The 18861-nt window shown below is 44.8% G+C and overlaps 1 protein-coding gene across 1 annotated transcript; it reads right to left on the bottom strand.

Annotated features, from left to right (window-relative positions):
- Positions 1-112: 112 nt before the first annotated feature.
- LOC106701310 (coatomer subunit gamma-2) lies at positions 113-2400 on the bottom strand. The gene is made up of 4 exons (XM_014481293.2): positions 2159-2400; positions 1252-1390; positions 861-959; positions 113-397 (listed from the first exon to the last, which is right to left on the bottom strand). The coding sequence occupies exons 1-4, from the start codon at positions 2231-2233 to the stop codon at positions 267-269; spliced, it is 444 nt and encodes a 147-aa protein (XP_014336779.1). The 5' UTR covers positions 2234-2400; the 3' UTR covers positions 113-266.
- Between the last annotated feature and the right edge of the window lie 16461 nt (positions 2401-18861).

Genomic DNA, 18861 nt, shown 5'->3' with positions numbered 1-18861 from the left:
GTAGAGGATAGTATTTGATTTTCAAGCTCACCAAAAGCTGTACTATCATACCAAAGCTGACCAAGTGTATTAAAAAGGAACAACAACAGAAAGACATGCACAAAGACAGATGTTTGCTTGATCTGCTGGCTCAGGGCCAAATATTTAATTTGCTTTTTTTTGAAATCATTAATTTTTAAAAGTATGATTCTGGGAAATTCATGCCAATAGCCTGAAAGCCCACCGACAGTGAAGGGTACATCAATTTCAACTCGCCCAGTAAAACCTTATCCAACAGAAGCCAAGATAACATCTACAGGTGTTCCCTCTTTGCTTCTGACAGTCACCTGCATGGTCACCCCATCTGCTAAGGCCAGCCTGGACCTCACCAATAAATCATAGCCACCTCTGTATACACCTGAGAGGAAAAGAAGTGAGGAAACCATGTTAAGAACTCAAAACAAGCTCTGAATAATGAAACTTCTCATGCTCTGCCTGCATTTCCTTTCTATTAGTTTAGCTTTTCTAGAGATTTATGCCTATGGTGGGAATTGAATCCTACATACAGATTCTAAATACTCTTTTATATTCCCATAATACCAGGCACATAGAAGGTATTCAGTAATACTGATATGGAGTACTTAAGGTGGGGGCATTGGTAGCTATAGGAGAGATTTAAGTGCTTTGGGCCAAATATGCATCTTAAGAGAACAACTTAAGGACAGCACGCAAATTAAACAGCTAAAACATTATTCAGTTTGATGGGGCTTCAAGCTGTAACTCTGCTAACAGTGGGACAGTAGCAGGGCATGAGATGCCCATGCACATCCCTTCCTATCAAATTCTGCAACAAAATAAAGAAATCTGATAAAGGTTCTTACCTGCCAGATAGAGGGAATGGGAATTCTTGTTCTCAGGTACTTTGTCTGACCTCTCACATGGCTGCATGCCCAGAAATGTGATGATGTTGTTGACAGCTTCTGTGTTGAGAAGATGGATGCAGCAGTATCAGAAAAGGTCAGCATAGGGGTTTGGCTCTGTACTAGTTTGGGGCGGGGTGGGCGATAGAGGTGGGGACTGGTGGTGGTTTGTGCAGGGAGGTGACTGGACTGGAAGTGGGCTGACTCAGATGATGAAGACAGGGTTCTGGCCTCTTAAGTGAAACAGTTGGTGAAGTATTTAAGAAAAGGGAGTCCTTCTAGAATAACAAATGTGCCTATTAGGTGTTAGACTGTTATCAGGCAATACACTATTAAGGAAAATTGTTCTTACCTTCAAGAGTTTTGGTAGAACTGAGGGCAAAGGTCTCCTCTTTCTCAAAGGTGTTGCCAACCTCCTCCCAGGCAGCAGCAAAGTTAGGCTTCATTACCTTCTGAATGTGGTCAGACACAGTCACTTCAAGATCTTCTAGCTAGTAGGTTAACAAGCAGGGGTCAGAAAATGAACACCCTCTCAATTCAGAACAAACACAGTAGAAACTAGTTCATTTGGTTTTATCATCCTGCATTATATCCTTTGCACGAACCTAGGAAAAACTACTAAACTCAACTAAAACTTCAGACTAGTTTGAAGTTCTGTAGTCTGGATAAGTCAAACAGCATAGGGGATAAGTCAAACAGCATAGGCCCTGACAAAGGAAAGCAAAAAACCAGGTTGTTTGGCAAGACCTGTATTCAGATCAGCATCTGTAGCACTGGGGTAGGTACAGAGCAGTCACGTTCCCACATATCACCACAGAGTTCAGGCTGTATGCGGCCTTCTGAACTCTGCATTCTCTAACAGGTAGATTCTTCCATAATAAAACTTTCCCTGAATTCTTTGAAGCCTTTGCCATCCATGATGTGGCTACAAGTAAATTAAAAGTTGCCGAACAAAACAAAAAAATCGCAATTCTCAATACTTTAAATAAAACTGATCTCAATGAAGATCATGTAATTATTTTCATCTCTGAATTATCCCTATTAACAAAGACATTAGAAACAGTGAGTTTTGCATTAACCAGTCATGGGGTAAATCCCATGACAGATTAACCCAGGTCCTCCTCAGCTGTAGCGTGTATGAGAAGAATATAGTCCCATAAGTTCATGTCAGATGTTCCTATAAAAATGTTCTCTCTGGACAGAAGTCACTCAGTGGAGCAAGGGGTCAGAGTGAGTCCCTCTGTGCAGGGGAGACTCACCACGTACTCGTCGTCATACCCCTCCTCGGTGGGAACCCCCGTGTCAGGGTCGCAGTCCCGGACAGTGAACTTCATGGTGCAGCTAAAGGTGCCTGCAGCTGAGGAGACAGAGCAGGCAAGCCTGTGTCAGGGCCGCACAGGCACATGGTCTCCAGCAGTCACCTGGGAGGCACCGTCTGCCCTTGGCTCTGTGTTCTGAATTATCAAGTGAAACATATGTAGACTGTTCTCTAGGGTCATAGTTCTCACAAGACGCCTGTAGGCTGGACTTTGAAATCTGGTTCCTGCTGCAAGTCAGAATAGTACAGAAAACAAGACCTGAGCAAAATTCTGTTTTTATATTCAGATAAGGAAAGCAGGGGGTCGAGCTCAGTGGTAAAGCATCTGACTATGGATCAGGAAAGCAGCAGGGGAGACACTTCCCAAGGAACTTTCCACCACACCGGGCAAAACATTAAAAGCCACTGGTTTACGAGCTGACAAAGCATAAAATATGGATAGTTACAAGCACACAGATCATTAATCCTGACAAAGTATATCAGAGTCTCAGTATCTTTTACAAATAATCATATCTAGGGATTGTGGACCAACAGTGGATTTACAGATCACCAGAATGAACTTGCAGTATGTCAACTTTCAACCTGTAGTGAGTAGGTCAGCAGTGAAGCTCTAATGTCGGCAGTCAGTGTCGTACAGTGGAAGAGCAAGTGGGCAATGATGTGTTGAGATAATCAGCAGAAACAGTAAGAAAAGAAGGACAGTGAAGTCTTCATGAAGAAGACAGGATTTTCTAAATTGTTTGAAGGAGGGTATTTATTAATCATGGATGAAGAAAAGGCACAAAGGGTCTAGTCCATGGACTGGAAAAGGATTAACAGTTTAAACAGTTTCGTGTGTGTGTATGAAACTGGAGTTAGAAAGCTGGGGGACAGTGTGTGTGTGTGTGAGAGAGAGAGAGAGAGAGAAACTATGGAGTTAGAAGGCTGGGGGACAGTGTGTGTGTGTGAAACTGTGGAGTTAGAAAGCTGGGGGACAGGCTAGGAAAGGAAAGAACAGGCTCAGATGTAAAGACCATGTGTGACAGGTTGGAGAGTGGGACTTTCATTTGCTCAATCTTAACTTTAGTAAACTCCCTCCATTCAAAAATATAGAAAATGTCAATATATTTATAATGTAAAGGTGCAAATAAATGTGCCAGGCCCTTAGGTAAAAAGATGACTAAGACATGACCTCTCTCCCCACAGCTGATTGTCTAGGAGTTGAATAAGCATGTGTGAGAGGTCTACCTCTACACACCTGTTGGCATTACAATTCAATGCTATAGACTCTTTAATGTAAGCTTTAACAGAGTGCTATGTGGGAGTTCAGGATTAACAGCCTGGGGAAATTACAACAAATTTGAAAGGATGTACAGTTTAATCGGATTCTCAAAAGATGCAAAAGAGCTTCGGCAAGCAGAGGAAGGTACACAAGCCAAAGGAAAGAGGCCAGAAAGGCATGGTATAAATGGAAGCAGTAAGGAGATGCTAGTACATAGGTGCTGAGAAGAGAATCTGTTTAGGAACAAATCTGAAATACTTTATACTTCCAAGGAAGGAGGAGGAGAATAGACATTTTGCAGTAGGCTCTAGTGAGCTTAAGCAGTCAAGAGATTAAAATGTTAGAGATAATTGAAGCCACTGCTAGGAATCCTATGAATAATAGGCCTGAATTCAGAAAGCAAGTGAATTTACTCAAGTATACTGAAAACAGATGGTGGAAGTGGATTGCCCCACATAGGAAAGGGTGTACCTATCAATTACAGAATCTGTTTCAGTGCAGTAGGGGGTTCATTGATGAATGATCTTGGTTAAACTGAGGTAGGGTTTTCTGCAGGAGGAAGGTGGAAGAAGAAAGTAGAAATTAACAGAAATTTAGAATGGGTCAGTTGAGTTATTTTAAAAAAAAAGGAGAAGATGGGACTATGGTATGGACAAAGGTCAAATAAAAATGGAGAGGCAGGGCAGATGCTGAGTCATAGAAGATTATGGGGTATGGCGAATCCCATGCTGGTTCACCGAGGCCACTGGAAAATGAGGAAGAGCAGTAAAGAGAGATGGGAACAATGGTAGATCGGAGACTGGGCTACCTGGTTAAATTTTATTATGAGTAAAGACACAAGACACTATGTATAAGCAAGGATAAGGAAAAATGGATTAAAAAAGTAAACGGGAGTGGTATTAATACAGATAGTGTTCCTGAAACTTTTGTGGCAAATTTTCAATTAAATGGTTTGGTTGATACAGTGAAGAGTTACATGGACTCTAAGGTGAACTCCAGTAAAACCCACTGGTAGCAATCGCTTATTATTGTGAGAAAGGATGACTACTAACATGAGCGATGAGGAGAGTGGGTGAGAGAGCCTTTCCATGGCAGGAGGACAAGACTGAGCATATTGCCATAAAAAAGATAAGTGCTTCATGAGCCACACAAGGCAGATAACAAGGGCACAGGGGAGGAATGCCCTGAAGATCTGCATTAAAACTGTTCCCAGAAAGGAGGCTTGTCTTGTGAGGACTGACTGAAAATGGGAGATAACTATTGAGCAAACCTGTACGGAAAAAACCCCAAAACACAGAATTAAAGAAAAGCTGGATGCTGGAAGACAAGAAAGGCAAGAGCTGTGTGACTCAGGCTGGGGAGCAGGACATGCGCTATGACAAATGGCAGGTTGGGAGCGGCCAGGCCTCAGCCACTGGAGGGAAGGAAGACTGCGACTAGGTAAGGGGGATTATGCGGCGATTCCAGAAAGCTTCGCTGGAATGATAGATACTGAGAAGGATGTGGTCAGTGGGGCAGAAGATAAGAGGATAGGAGGGATGGGCCAGAAACACAAGCTACCTGCAGCATTCCCCACAGGTCTGGACTGAACTGAGAAGAAAGCGGTGCATAGAGAGTGAGGGGAGTCAAGGCAAATGAAAGAAAGCGAGTGGGGCAGTGAGTGCCAAAAATGAGGATATGTGCTCTCCAGGGAAACGCTACACACGTGGCAGGAGGGGTGCTGAAGATAAGGCTGTTCTAGGACAAATATGGGGGGCAAGGAAGAAAGGTACAGAACCGAAAGATTAGACTGCTCCCAGGCAGAGAGGAGCCACTGAGGAATGACAGGGGTCAACAGGAAGGGTAAGACAGCACTCCTGGGCCACAAGTCAGGATGGAATAGGAAAGGAGAGAGAGACTGGAGGCAAAGAAATGGAAATACTGTACAGTGGAAAGCAGAGAAGGCAGAGAGGTGTGGAACAAAGATTTTGAATCAAAAACCCTGCCAGAGCTCAGCAGGGTCTAACGGGACACGTTTTGAACGTAAAGACCGTGTGGGGATGAGAAGTACACAAAGTGTGAGGCCAAAGACTGGAGTGGGAGGGAGGAGCAGATCAGCTCTTGAAGCACCAATTTGGAGGGAAATTGTCAAAGGACTTGGGTGACAGGAAAGTATATAAGGAAGCCGGTTACAATGAATGCAGATAAAAACCCACTGCTGGCATCTTTAGAGATCAGGTTTGACTTATTAGAGGACGTGAATAGGTAGTTTGGCCAGAGGATAGGTTATTGTAGTAGATGGGGAGATGAGTGAAGATTCTGAAGGAAATATACCTGAAGAGAAGTATTTGCATCCATTTCATCTGTAGACAGATGGTAAATGAAAGGGTGATAGACAGCTGAGATATGGTAGATTACTGCAGGGTACCATTAAAATTGGTTACTCTTAGAAGTTACCCTATTATGGCTAAAAGTGACAGACATTTCCTAGGGAGATTTGTGTGGAAAAAATTCTGGAGGAAGAGACAGGTGAGAAGATGGAGGCTAGAAGCATAAAACAGAAGTTAGAGGGTTTAAGTTGGGGTGCTGAATGTAAGGTGTGTGAGAGTAGGGAAGGGCAGTAAAGAGGGCCAGAAGGAGGAACACTGGAAAAGGGCAGAGATGCGTATTAAGTAGAGAGATGGGAGCTAAGCTAGATTACAACCAAAGAGGAAAGAGGATGTGAAGAGGAAGTGGCATATGAGAGCTGGTGTTAATGAGTGAGTGCCTAACAGAATCTGGGAATCTTTGCTCCAGTGATGTTTGAAGCAACAAATATGACCAACTGAGTGATAAAACAAGAGTCTAAAGGTGATGGATCTGAGCCATGGCCAGTGGCAGAATCCTGTGAAGGTCTGTACTGAACTGAAGAGTGCAAATGTACTCATAATAGTGTGCAGGAAACAAGGAAGATGAAAGAAAAACACTCACTACTCAATCCATGGGGAGTGCTACAAAGGTAGTTGCTGAAAAAACGAGTGATGTAGGTAACATAGTGTTTCTCTAGGGTCAATCAAAGGAAAGAGCAGAGGAGCCTGCGGAAGAGATGGGGTCATGTGAAGACTGGCAGGTACTGCAGGAGGGAGCTGGCACTGTACTTGTACCAGAGATCATGATTAAACAAGAAAGAAGAGAGATGGGAAACTACCCAAGGGAAGAACTACGTGAAGAGTAATTGAGAACAGGTGGAGTGGCATGGGCAGATAAGATGAGGAACAGTTTCCCAGAATGGGAACTCCTGTAAGATCTTATAATAGGTCTAATTGGTCAAATGATGGTTCTTAATGCCAGAGTCTGAAAAGCAGTATATACAATGGGAGAAGAACAGGGCCTAAAAGTAATGGGATGTTTTAGTTAGGAGGATTAAAAACAGGCTAGCAACCTCAACGACACCAAGATAAATCTCTGAGCACTTGGTTCTGTAGCATGGATCATGAGGTAAGCGGCCAGGGATAGTTGTAAACCCAACTGAAAAGTAAAACTTCATTTGTTATTTTCATGTACAGATGGTAAAGGAAATTATGCTATATGTAATTAAGATGTGGGAGGGCAAAAACCAAAGGGAGATGCAAACAAATATCATGCAGATACCACGTTAAAGTTATCCTTAGAATTTACTCTGCCATGTGAAGGTTTTCAGAAAGTGAAGAGACAGCTACAGAGGAGAGAACCTGGCTAGGGAGTGCTGTTTCCAAGGAGACTGGATCCACTTGAGTGAAATAGAATGGTAGCTAAAACAAGAAGAGAAGCTAAAGATAAGGTACCACAGTTCTTCAGGGCAAGACAGGTAACAAGAAAACGAATTGGAGAGTGACGTTACAGATGCCCCCAGATTAAAAGAATACCATTTAAAGAATGACAGCTATTGACTGGAGAGAGAAGGTCCCATATGTGGGCCAAAAGACACAGAAGAGGGCACGGGGCGAGGGGAGTTAAAGCCAAGAGGAGTGCTGCACAGACAAGAGGGCGACTCTGAATGGAGGGCAACAAGCAAACCACAGGACCCTCAGGATTCCCAGAGTGGGCAAGCCTGCAGGTGTGAGGACGGGCCGAAGTGCTCAGTGTGCTGGGTGTCAGCCAGACTGCAATGACTAGTCTGTACAATGGGAGAGAAACAGGCTTGAAAAGGAGTGATAGTCAGGAGTAGACTCGCTCCTGATGCCTTCGTTGGAAATTTTAAATTAAAGGGGTTGGTTTTTGTTAGAAAATTCTTCGGCCCCACTAGACCCACTGAATCAGCAATTTCGAGTGGGACTCAGTCATTTGTATTTTAACAAACTGAAGTTTGAGAGCCACTGCTTTAGATAAAGGCAGATAAGGAGTAATTCTGATTAAAAAATCTTTGCTAGCAAGCAGTCATACTAGGATTAGTTGAAAATAAGCAACTGAGGAGACTTGTAAGAAAAGACAGTAGATAAAGGGAGAATGGTGGCTATAAAAAGGGAAGGGGCTGTGTGACTTAAGACTTGGGTGGGAAGCTTGCAGGAAGTAACATGGCCAACGAGTAGGGGCATTGAAAGAGTGCTAGAGTGAGAAATCCTGGGACATGGGAGAGGAGGAACCTGAAGACAGTGATTTTTGTTAATCTAGATCACAACCACTCAGAGGAAGGAGGGAATGTGGCTACATAAGAACTGAGGTGATGGGTGGGGGGAACTGTTCAGGAGACTTTGCAGAAGACAGGCTACAGGGGCTGGAACTATATAATCCAGTCCAGGGTCTGAACCGTGACTGCTGAATGTGACATGTTCCTTTATCTAGATATGGGAATATGTACGTACCCAGTCTCTGAATCAAAGAGGGGTGCTGAATATAAGGTACCATTTTTAATAAGCCAAAAAGGAGTACAATAGTAAAGTTAACATTGCTGCCAGATGAGACGGTATCACTTAATATTGACGAAGAAACTGTCACTGATACCACGTGGAGGCATATGGCACCACACCTGAGCCAGAGACCATGATGAAAAGGAAGAAGACAGCTTAGCAGCTGTCTAGGGGAAAGGCTTGTCTAAAGAGTAGAAAATTGGTTTTGAGTGAGGGATAGAGTGGGAGTGAGGAGAGGAGGAAACCTCAAAAAGAATATGCATTCATTGCTATGAAAGTTGAAGATATATGGGGGAATTCTCCAAAGGAAAATTGACTATATGAGATATACTCAGAAGTTAAAGAAATATATTAGAATTTACAGAAGGTAAGAGAAGCACCTGGGGAGACTTGAATGAAAATATAGCAAAGAAGGAAAGAGCAAAAGAGGTTAGAAGCTAAATAAGGAGAAAGTGTGTGTGAATTAGGGTGAAGAACATGCAGTGCTGAGGAATAAACATGGAAGGGCATGAAGAGCGCTAAATGGGAACATTAGCGAATGGGAACTGGAGATGTGTCAGAGGTGTGTATGAATAAGGAGAGAAAGTGAGGTTAAAAGGTAGCCAAACAAGAGCTGGAGTATGAAGTTCTGCGGTCCAGGATGCTTTTTGGAAAAATACTGGCAGTAATGGGTGTGGTCAATAAGAGTGAAAGGTCAGAAACAAGGCAAGTGGGATGGACACAAAAGGTAGGCCAGTGACAGGAACCCTCTGGAAGTTTCTGTTGAATCAATGGTACAAACAAATGCTGTGGGAAAGAGTGTGGGACACTTAGGGAAGATGGCAGGGGCTGAGCAGTGAGTGCCCAACATGAGGGGATATCTGTCCCGAAGCAACAACTGTATCTGTAAGCATGCGTAAATGTAGGTGGAAGCTGAAAAGAGGGACACAGAAGACCAGGAAGCTTGCTTCTCTAGGGCAACACAGGAACAGAGGGAAAGGAATGAAAGAGCAGTGAAGCTTTCTGCAGATGTGGAGGGTTGATTTAAGAATGGTGTTTATTGACTGGTGGGTCATGGTACAGTTTTTGGACTAAGTTTATAATGGACTAAGAAGGAAAAGAGAGTTTGTGAAGTGAATAAAGGACTATTGTATGAACTAGAGAAGACTTAAGAATAATGGAGTGGCAGCAATACAGATCAGGGATGTAATAATGAGATGCAGAATGGAGATCTTGATATAAGTTTAAATGTTCACATTGGATGGGAAGGCCCAATGGTAATGAGTGGTGTATCTGTTAGAGTTTCAAGGATCTAGATAAAAATGGGAATTAGAGAGTAGACTAGAATGCTTTGAGTAAATTACTCACAGTAAATTAGAATGCTGTGAGTAAAATTTTTTAATTAAAAGCTTGTTTAATAGAGTTTAAAGGGGTTTTATTAAGATGAATTCTCATAAAAAGACATTGTTAGTAACCTTAAAACACATCAGGATTGACCAAATAGGGAGCATGGGCCAGTGGTTCTTCTGTAGAGATGATTTGTATTTCTTGAGGAATGGTTGGGAATCACTAGGGAGGTAAACCTCAGCAGAAAAATACTGTGCCCTTTGCTGTGATATAGGACAGTAGCTGAAACAGTTAAGATATGGTAGAGCATAAAAGAATAGGAAAGAAGAGGGGGTTTTAATCTTAAGTAATGGGAGCATTGCATGAATTAGAATGGGGTTCTCAGTAGAGTAGCAAAAAGGCAAATGAGATATGGAACTGAAGAGACCTGGAATGGAGAAGTCTGTCACATCTCAGAAGGGGTCTGATTGGTTAAAAATGTTTGCTGTTAAAGAGGACAGGGAGTGGTGTGTATAATGAGAGAGAAGTAAAGGCCTGCATATGAATGAGTAGGAGTTAGAAAGTAGACTAGCACTTACAGTCTTCACGGAAAAAAAAATGGGACAATTTATATAAAAAACCCTCAAAGATAGCATTACATATTATTTATGGGTATATAAATATTTATGAAAAGTATAACAAAGTTTATCAAATTATTTAGTGATTCTTCTCTTAGGAAAGAGGTTAGGTGGTACATAAGTCTCAATTATATGTGCACTGTTCTGTTCCTTTAAAAAATATCAATCAAATATAGTATAAAATCAAGATATAAAGAAGTGAGGCAGTAGGTGTATGAATTTGGGGGGAATAAAACATTTTAAAGGGCTGGGTTGATAAGAATGTTTAGAAGGCAAAGTTAGGATGATAAGTCATTGATAGCAACCTGAAAGATACTGGTTTGACTAGAAAGTGCAGGTGAGTGGTTTATCTGGTGAAAGGATGAACTGTATTTGCTAAGAAGTAAATGTAAGTATGCCTCAAGGGTACACCTCAAGAGAAGACTTGAGGTGTCCCTCACTATGATTAGAGATGGCAGCCAAAAATATTATAGATGTTCATATATGACAGAGCAAATAATCAATGGAACTCAGGAAGAACTTGTTGAAGTATGATGTTAAACTGCTCAGAAATTAGTCTGTTAGGACTGGCTGAGAGAAACTGCTGAGATACGTATTTTTAAAGAGAGAGAAAGAAAAAGTAGGGAAAAACAGAGGCTGAGGTTTAAGTAAGGAGAAGGGAGTAGATATAGGCTGTGGTGCAGAGCATGCAGTTTCGCAAAATGTTAAACAAACAAGGGCACTAAAGAGAGCCAGAATGAGGAGCATAGGGCCGTCAGAACTGGACGTTCAGTGAAGAACTGTATGGTAAGCCAGACATCAACCAGCTGAGCAAAGAAGTGAGAATATTGCTAAATAAGAGCAAGAGTATGATGTGTTGCTGCCCAGAAAGTTTTGTTGGAAAAAGATTTTTAGTAATCAGCGTAGTCAATAGAATGAGAAGTTAGAGAGTGATTAAATGCAGCTGGACTTAAAATGGGCCAAAGCAGGAATCCTGATTAGATTTCAGTACGGAATGCAGGAAATAAGGAAGATGGATGAAGGTGGAATTGTGGGTGCTGAATATTAGAAGTATACATATCCAGAAAAGATGATTAGATTCATTGGAATGATATAGCTGGAAGAAGAAGGCATGTTGGAGGAAACACAGGGAGTTTTCAGCAAAAGGAGGAGGCAGAAAAGGAATAGAAGAGCAATGTTCAAGTTACTTGCAGATGGAAAGACATTATTTGAATAGTCATAGTGATGAATGAAATGGCTATTACTCCATACTAAGGCCGGACAGAATGAGAAAATGACAGAATATGAAAAAAATAAGAGGATGGCAAGTAAGTAAAGGGGCACAGTATGAATTATATAGGAGTTCTGAGTAAACAGAATGGCAACAACATAGATCACGTGTGAATGAAAGAAACAGAACCATCAGGTCCCTCAACTGTGTTTAGAATGAAAGAGGATCTGGGGCCTAAAGAAGAACAGGACTTGGGTAGGCTGGCTCTTGAAGTGTTCGTGGGAAATTTATGACTGAAGTGACTACTTGTGAAGAAATGTTAGAAAGACATGGATTAAGATAAAACTTGACAAGAAGGCATCGGTGGAAACTTAAAGATATCACCACTGATTGACCTTTTAGGAGGCGTGGATTGGATACTTTTTTCTGGTAGAACAAATGAGTGCTATTGACTAAGGAGTGGTCAGAGATCATGAGGAAGCAAACCTCATAGTACTAAACTCATCGATATATTACAGAATCTGCAGGGAAAGATAAGGAGAATGTTTAAGATGTGGTAGGGCAGATGTTCAAAAGGAGTTATGGAAGACTTGCCTGTAAGTATGAGGTTAGTTTGCCAAGAAGTTAAGGTGTCACATGAGAGCTGGTTGACAGTGAAAGAAGCAACTGCAAACGCTTGTATTAAAGAAAGAGGAAAGGGGAAGGGAGAGAAGATGCTGGTTAGAGAGGGATGCATGAAGTAGGTTGGGTATGTAGCATGCAAGGTGCAAAATGGCAAATATTCCTGGGACCAGAATGAAGAATGTGGGTATCTCCAGCTGTTTACTACATTATCAGAATACTTGTTAACATGAAAAGTTTTTAACCTGCATATCATCATGTGCTCCAGCAACCTGGTACAGTCAGTCAGCACTCTTAAGCTGGCAAAAACTGAGTCTGTACTGTTTGGGACAGTATATGTTTGCTGCAGATATAGTTCCTCCATCTATAAGCTCACTTCCTATGCTCAAGGGTTTTAAATGTGTTGTGCATTATTCCTGTCGTCTTCCCTACAATATGTGTGGATCAACTCCAGCAATTCACCAGTTGGTAAGTAAATGTTTCCCAAAAGTTTCTTACACATTGCATTTAAAAAATGTATCTGCATTTGGTATTTCTCTTGAGAACCTTTCATTATCCATGCAGTGTAAAATGGAGAATGCAATTACAGTCTTATAGTATGGGGTCATTTTGCACTACAAACAAACATGTACACTAGTGAATGAATTTTATGCTAAATAATTATGTAGTTGTTCTTGAAAGTGGTTTATAAGAAATACTTAAGAGTTTTTTATAATAGCATTTGTGTGATGGTTGAGAAGATACATTGGATTTTTTTTTTAATGAAGATGGTTACAGGCCTTTTGAATTTAAGATATTGCAATATAAGCATTTACTAAGAAAAACTGTTATTCAGCATATTTTAAAGAAAAGATAATGAAAATTGCTTGTCCTTATAAAGCAGTTGAGTCAGGAAGAGAACTAGGTGGTGAGGCATTTATTAAAAAAGAAAGGTGGGGAGATAAAGTGATAACTGAAAATGAGACATAAGGACAGGATCTGGGAAAGCATGTCTGCATAAGACAGTGTAGTTGGCAGAAAGGTCAAAGAGAAACTCAGTGAAGTGGCCCTATAACAAGACAAATTGCAGGGCTCCAACCAAGGAATAAATAGAAAACTAAAGCAATTCAGCAAAATATGTAAGAAAGGACAAACATGGAACTGGATTGAGCAATGAATGTAGAACAAAAAGAACCAAAGAGGGAGGTATTAGTGAGTGTGTGAGAATGGAACATACTCAGTATAAAACGGTTAATAAAAGGTAGAATAGGGAAAGAAGAAACAGAAGAGAATGGGTGGAAAAGCAAAATCTAACCTTAGATGGGAAAGATTGCGTGAGCAATGATATGCTGAAAAACAAGGTTTGGTATAATTGTATCTAATGGAGCAAGGAAGAATGTAGGTGATAGAAATCAAGGAAAGAGCACTGTATGGATAAAAACATTTGTGAGAACAAAATTAAACACAGGGGAAAACAGTTTCACAACAAGGAGATCCTTGCTGAGGGCAGAAATGGACACAGGATTAAAGACAGGTCAAAGTATTAAATAAGTGAAGGCAGATGGAAACAAGTCAGAAGGCAACTGCATACATTAGAGTGGAATATTACAAAAAGGCAAAGTGAAAAAAGAAGACATAAACAAAGAGGGGTTCAGCTGACATGGGGGAAAGGATGCCATGGAATGAATTAAAAACTGCACATCCGCATCTAGAAAGGATTTATAACTTGGTAAGATGGTACTGGGCAAATTATGAAATGGGGTTGGGTTGAGGTATGCAGGCTTGGAATATGGCAGAGAAGAGAAAGGGGAACAAAACAGATAAGCAAAACTAGAGTTACACCTAGAAATTAAGGAGTCCATGAGAAGAAACAAGAATGAGATGAAAATGTCCTTATTCAGTAATAATGGAAATAGAGGAAGAACAAAGGAAAGGAAAACTGCATGGATTACATAGCGACAATGACAAAACTAGAGTCTAGTAACACCCGATGCATGAGGAGGATAATAGCAAAGACTGGGTAAAATAAGGTGGGAGAACACAGAATCCTGCCAAGCTCGTTACAGTATATAAACTTAAAACATTTGAAGTATTAATGAAAGAAGAAAATATTAAATGAGAATGTGAGTGAAATCAGGTTAAGAACAGGGGTTAAACTCACATACACCTTTTAATATCTGGGTTCAGGAAGATTCAAGTTTTCAACGAGATCTAGAAGGGAGAGAAATTAAGAGTCTGGCAATGAGACTGTAGTAGAGGAACAAAGGATGAGAGGAAAGGTTAGAGCGTTTCCTGCAAAATATTAAATACACAAAAGAATGAGAGCTGCAATGAGTAGATTTCCAGGGTCTATAACACAGGGAACAAGAAACACTTTGAAAACTGTAATACTGGAATGAATGAGGGATGGTTTAGGAAGTTTATGAAGAAAGAATTAAAATCCCATTCAACAGTTATTCCTGACCAAGAGGGAAGGCAGACTTAAGAAAATGAAAAGTTTAACTGGGAAAAAAAGGCTGGAGTTTGGGGCATGTAAGATGGACAGGAATGAGGTGGTTCCAGGAGGACCAGGACAGTGCCTGGCCAGTGTCAGGGCAGCAGAGCTGGGATCTTTGAGGAGCTGGCAAGGGGAGAGTGCAGCCCAGGGAGGCAGGCTGGCCCTCCACAGCAGTGATTCTTCCCGGGGTGGGGGGGGTGGTTTTCACCCGCGGGGGGGCTGGGGCATGGACCCCAAGGGAGGCCTATCAGAACATCGGAGGGCGGAGGGCGAGCAGCGCTCTGCTCCAAACAAAAACAAACCCAAAAACATGCAAAAAGAAAACACAAAAACATTCCTGAGATGCTGCTGATAGGCCAGCCTTGGGGGTCATGCATCCTCGGGTGAGAATCACTGGGGGGAAGGGCAGGTGGAGAGCTGGGCAGAGAGGTGAAGGGTGAGCAGATGAGCCCCTGGGTGGGGCAGAGGGAGGCATCAGAGTCCAGACTGTCAGACTTGGAGAAAGGACCCAGGACCAGGCAGACAGCAAGCAAATGGATGTAGCCGACAAGGCACCTGGAACGGTGGGGGCTGGGGGTGGGACTGGGGAGGTGGTTATTATCAGTTGGTTGGGAGTGGATTGCAAGCATGGTGTCCCTGAGCTTAAGACATCTGAGTAGGGCTAAGGGAGATGGAAATGGTGACTGAAAGGAAGGAGCGTTGAGTGTATTTGCGTAGAGCACGTGAAGGGACGTCCACACGATGGAAGGGGCAGAGCGGGTGGGAGAGGTCAGAGCATCTGGCCAGAGAGGTGACTGCTAGGAGGGGGGAGGAGGAAGAGGGGGAGACAGCAGGCCCAGGCTCTGCGCAGGTCTGGACAGAGGGTGGAGGTGTCGGGGGCGGGGGCTGGCCAGCAGGTGTGGGGGCAAGAAGGTGAGAAGAAGTGAGAGCGCTGTGGTGAAAGGAAGGGGGAGCAGAATCAGAGGCTGAGGATCCCTGAGAGCTGTGTCAGAGTGTGAGACGAGGGTCTGCATGGAAACATGAAGGGTTACAGGGGCTGTGGGACCTGGGAGGTGAGCTCAGCCGGGCTCTGTAGCATGTGCTGAAGGGTGGAGCCTGTGGGTTCAGCAGAGTGTGTCTGAGGCAGAGACGACTGAACTGTGTTGAGCAGAGGTTGGGGGACTGAGAAGGCAGCACACAGCAGAGGAGACAACTGAGGCCAGCTGGAGGGGTAATAGAGAGTAGCTGAAGTGTTGCTGTGTGCGCCCTGGAGAAACCAGGAGAGACCTAGAAACTGGGCCCAGGATGTGGGAGGTCAGGTGAGCTACCTCGGACAACTGAGAGAGGGTGGTGGAGGAGAGGTCCACCTCTGTCTGACAGGCTGGAGAGTGAGGAACCGCAGGAGACGGCGCCCGGCAGCCAGGACAGGAGGGGAGGCTTGTTCAGAGGATCCGGGAAAGCATTGTGCCCAGAGGGACGGCAGGGAGCTAGGAGAGAGTGGGTGTGGAGAACCTGCTCCTCAAAGTGGGCCAAGGGCATGAGGAAGCCCCTGCAGGAGGAGGAGCACAGCACAGGTCAGGCGAGTGAGGAAGTGGGAGAGGTGGGAAGAGGCCAGCACAGGATGGGCTGCTCGAGGCAGTGGGGCTGTGGAGAAGGGTGAGCAGATGAGTCCCCGGGTCTGAGGGAGCATCAGAGTCCAGACTGTCACACATGGAGGAAAAGGACCCAGGACCAGACAGACAGCGAGCAAATGGATGTAGGCGACAAGGCACCTGAATGATGGTGTTGTGTTGCAATTGCTGTTAATGGTTCAAGAGTGAATTGCCAACTTGGTGGTCCCAGAGCTGAGGATGCTTGAGATATGAAGACCAGAGATGCAAGTGCAGACTGAAAGGAAGAGAGGTTGTATGTACGCGGGCAGAGAGCACCAGAGGGACATCCACACTGATGGAAAGGCCGAAGTGGGTGGGAGAGGTCAGTGCAGGAGAGCGCCTGGGAGAGGTGGCTGCTAGGAGGGAGGGGAGGAGGAGGGCGGCAGCAGGCCCAGGGCTCTGTGCAGAGGGAGGCTGGGGTAGGGAGGGGTGGCAGCCCAGGGCGAGGCTAAAGGTATCAGCACTGTGGTGAAGGGATGAAGGCAGAAGGGAACGGTTCCCCACGAATGTGTCAGAGGAGTGTGAAACGATCTGAATGGAACAGGAAAGGTTACACTAAGGGGAACGGGAGGACAGGAGCTTTGGAGGCTGGACATGTGGACAGACAGTGTGTGACAATGTGTCTGAGGCAGAGACGGCTGAACTGGGTTGAGCAGCGGATGGGAGACTGAGAAGGGCACAAGGTAGAGGAGAAAACTGAGGCCAGCTAGAGGGGTCACAGAGAGTAGCTGAAGTGTTGCTGTGTGCGTGCTGGAGAAACCAGGAGAGACCAATAAACAGGGCCCAGGATGTGGGAGGTCAGGTGAGCTGCCTCGGACAACTGAGATAGGGTGGTGGAGGAGAGGTCCACCTCTGTCTGACAGGCCAGAGAGTGAGGAACCGCAGGAGATGGTGCCCGGCAGCCAGGACAGGAGGGGAGGCTTGTTCAGAGGATCCGGGAACCCATTATGCCCAGAGGGACGGCAGGGAGCTAGGAGAGAGTGGGTATGGAGAACCTGCCCCCCAAAGTGGGCCAAGGGCATGAGGAAGCCCCTGCAGGAGGAAGAGCACAGCACAGGTCAGGCAAGTGAGGAAGTGGGAGAGGTGGGAAGAGGCCAGCGCAGGATGGGCTGGTAGAGGCAATGGTGCGGTGGAGATGCTGGAGATGGCGAAAGATTAGTAGAAAGGGCACAAAGAAGCAATGACCTTCCCCAGTGCGGTGGGCACAGAAAGGCATGGGGCCTAGGGTGGAATCCACACAGTAGATGGATTTAGTACAGTGTACTGGGGACAAAGAAATTGCCCATCCTGGGAGCATGAGCGTTGGTCAAGGAGAAGAACACTGCATACTTCTCATGACTATGGTAGGGAGTTGCTCAGAGGATGGAAGGGAAGAGAAACGGGGATGGACATCACAAGAGAAAGGGGAGGGAGAAAGCCTTAGGGATGCGTGAGGGGCTCAGCAGGGAAAGGGGAAGGCAGCCTACAGAGTGCTCAATCTGGAGACTTCAGCAGATTTCAGGGTTCAAGGGGCAGGACGTAGGTGCAGCACAGCGATGAGACCTAACTGTCCAGGCATTTGAAAACCTCAGGTCCTCAGGAGCAGATGGGGTCCTGGAGCTGCAGTGACCGGGCATCACTGCACATTAAGAAGGATCCTACGGAGAACCACCAGTGCATAACCTCAGAGATTTTGGATGGACTTAGATGGTTGGAGTTCAGAGTGCGGGTGGCAAAACTGGCGGGCAGTGAGGGAGAAGCAGGGCTGCGCTGACATTTCCCAGCCATCACCAATTTTGAGCTTTTGCTCTTCGGGGGGACAGGCACTGGAAAGCGGGGTGCAAGTGCAGCTTGTGGTGGAGAGACTATACACATGGAAGGAGGGGGACCTTCAAAAGCAGTGGGGTGTCAGAGGTCTAGTCTGAGAAGATCATGTGGGCAGCAAAGGAGCAGAGGGAGTGGGCAGTGGGTGGGATACGGAGGGGCTTGGCGGTGAAGGACTCTTGCTTGAGATCCTTAATCCAGGAAACAACAGAGGGGGCAATGCAGAATGGGATGGAAAGAGGAAGATCTTAAAATCTGCACAGGAGGGGATCATGGCCCAGAGGGAAAGAGGGCAAGGAGTAGATCCAGACCATGTCACTGGGGAGTGGGGGGCAAGGCGTGGAGCCCAGGGCCGATGGGAGAGAGAGAAGCAGTGGAGAGGGAAGGAGGAGAGGGGGAGTGGGGGCCTGGTGGAAAGAACTGTGGTCAGTGGTTGATTAAAAGGGAACAGAGAAGAGTAAGGAAGGTGAGATGAGGTGGGTATAAGGATTAGGAAGCCTAAAAAGACAGGCACACTAGACCCAGTGGAAGGACCTGACAAGAGACAGATGGTTTCGGAGCGAACATAGCAGGGTAGGGGAAGAAGAGAGTATGACACAAAAGCAGGTCACAGGGGGAGCACCCCTACAGAGAAGGGATGCCCTGAAGCTACTCAGTAACAGACATGACCGAGCTTGGAGATCGTGGGCCCCTAGAGGCAGACTCTTCCTAGAGAAGGAAGGGGCAGAGCAAACGGGAGAGGACAGTGTGGGAGAGCGTCTGGGGCAGATGAGTGCTCTGAGGGAGGAGGAGAAGCTCAGGAGGCTGGACAGCAGCACCCGAGCTCTGAGCAGGGTGAGACTGCGGTTGCTGGGT

The sequence above is a fragment of the Bos mutus genome, chromosome 4 (assembly GCF_027580195.1).
Source record: "Bos mutus isolate GX-2022 chromosome 4, NWIPB_WYAK_1.1, whole genome shotgun sequence".
NCBI classification, from domain to species: domain Eukaryota; kingdom Metazoa; phylum Chordata; class Mammalia; order Artiodactyla; family Bovidae; genus Bos; species Bos mutus.
Note: the sequence above shows the minus strand (reverse complement) of the source record. Positions and strands in the feature narration are given on the sequence as shown.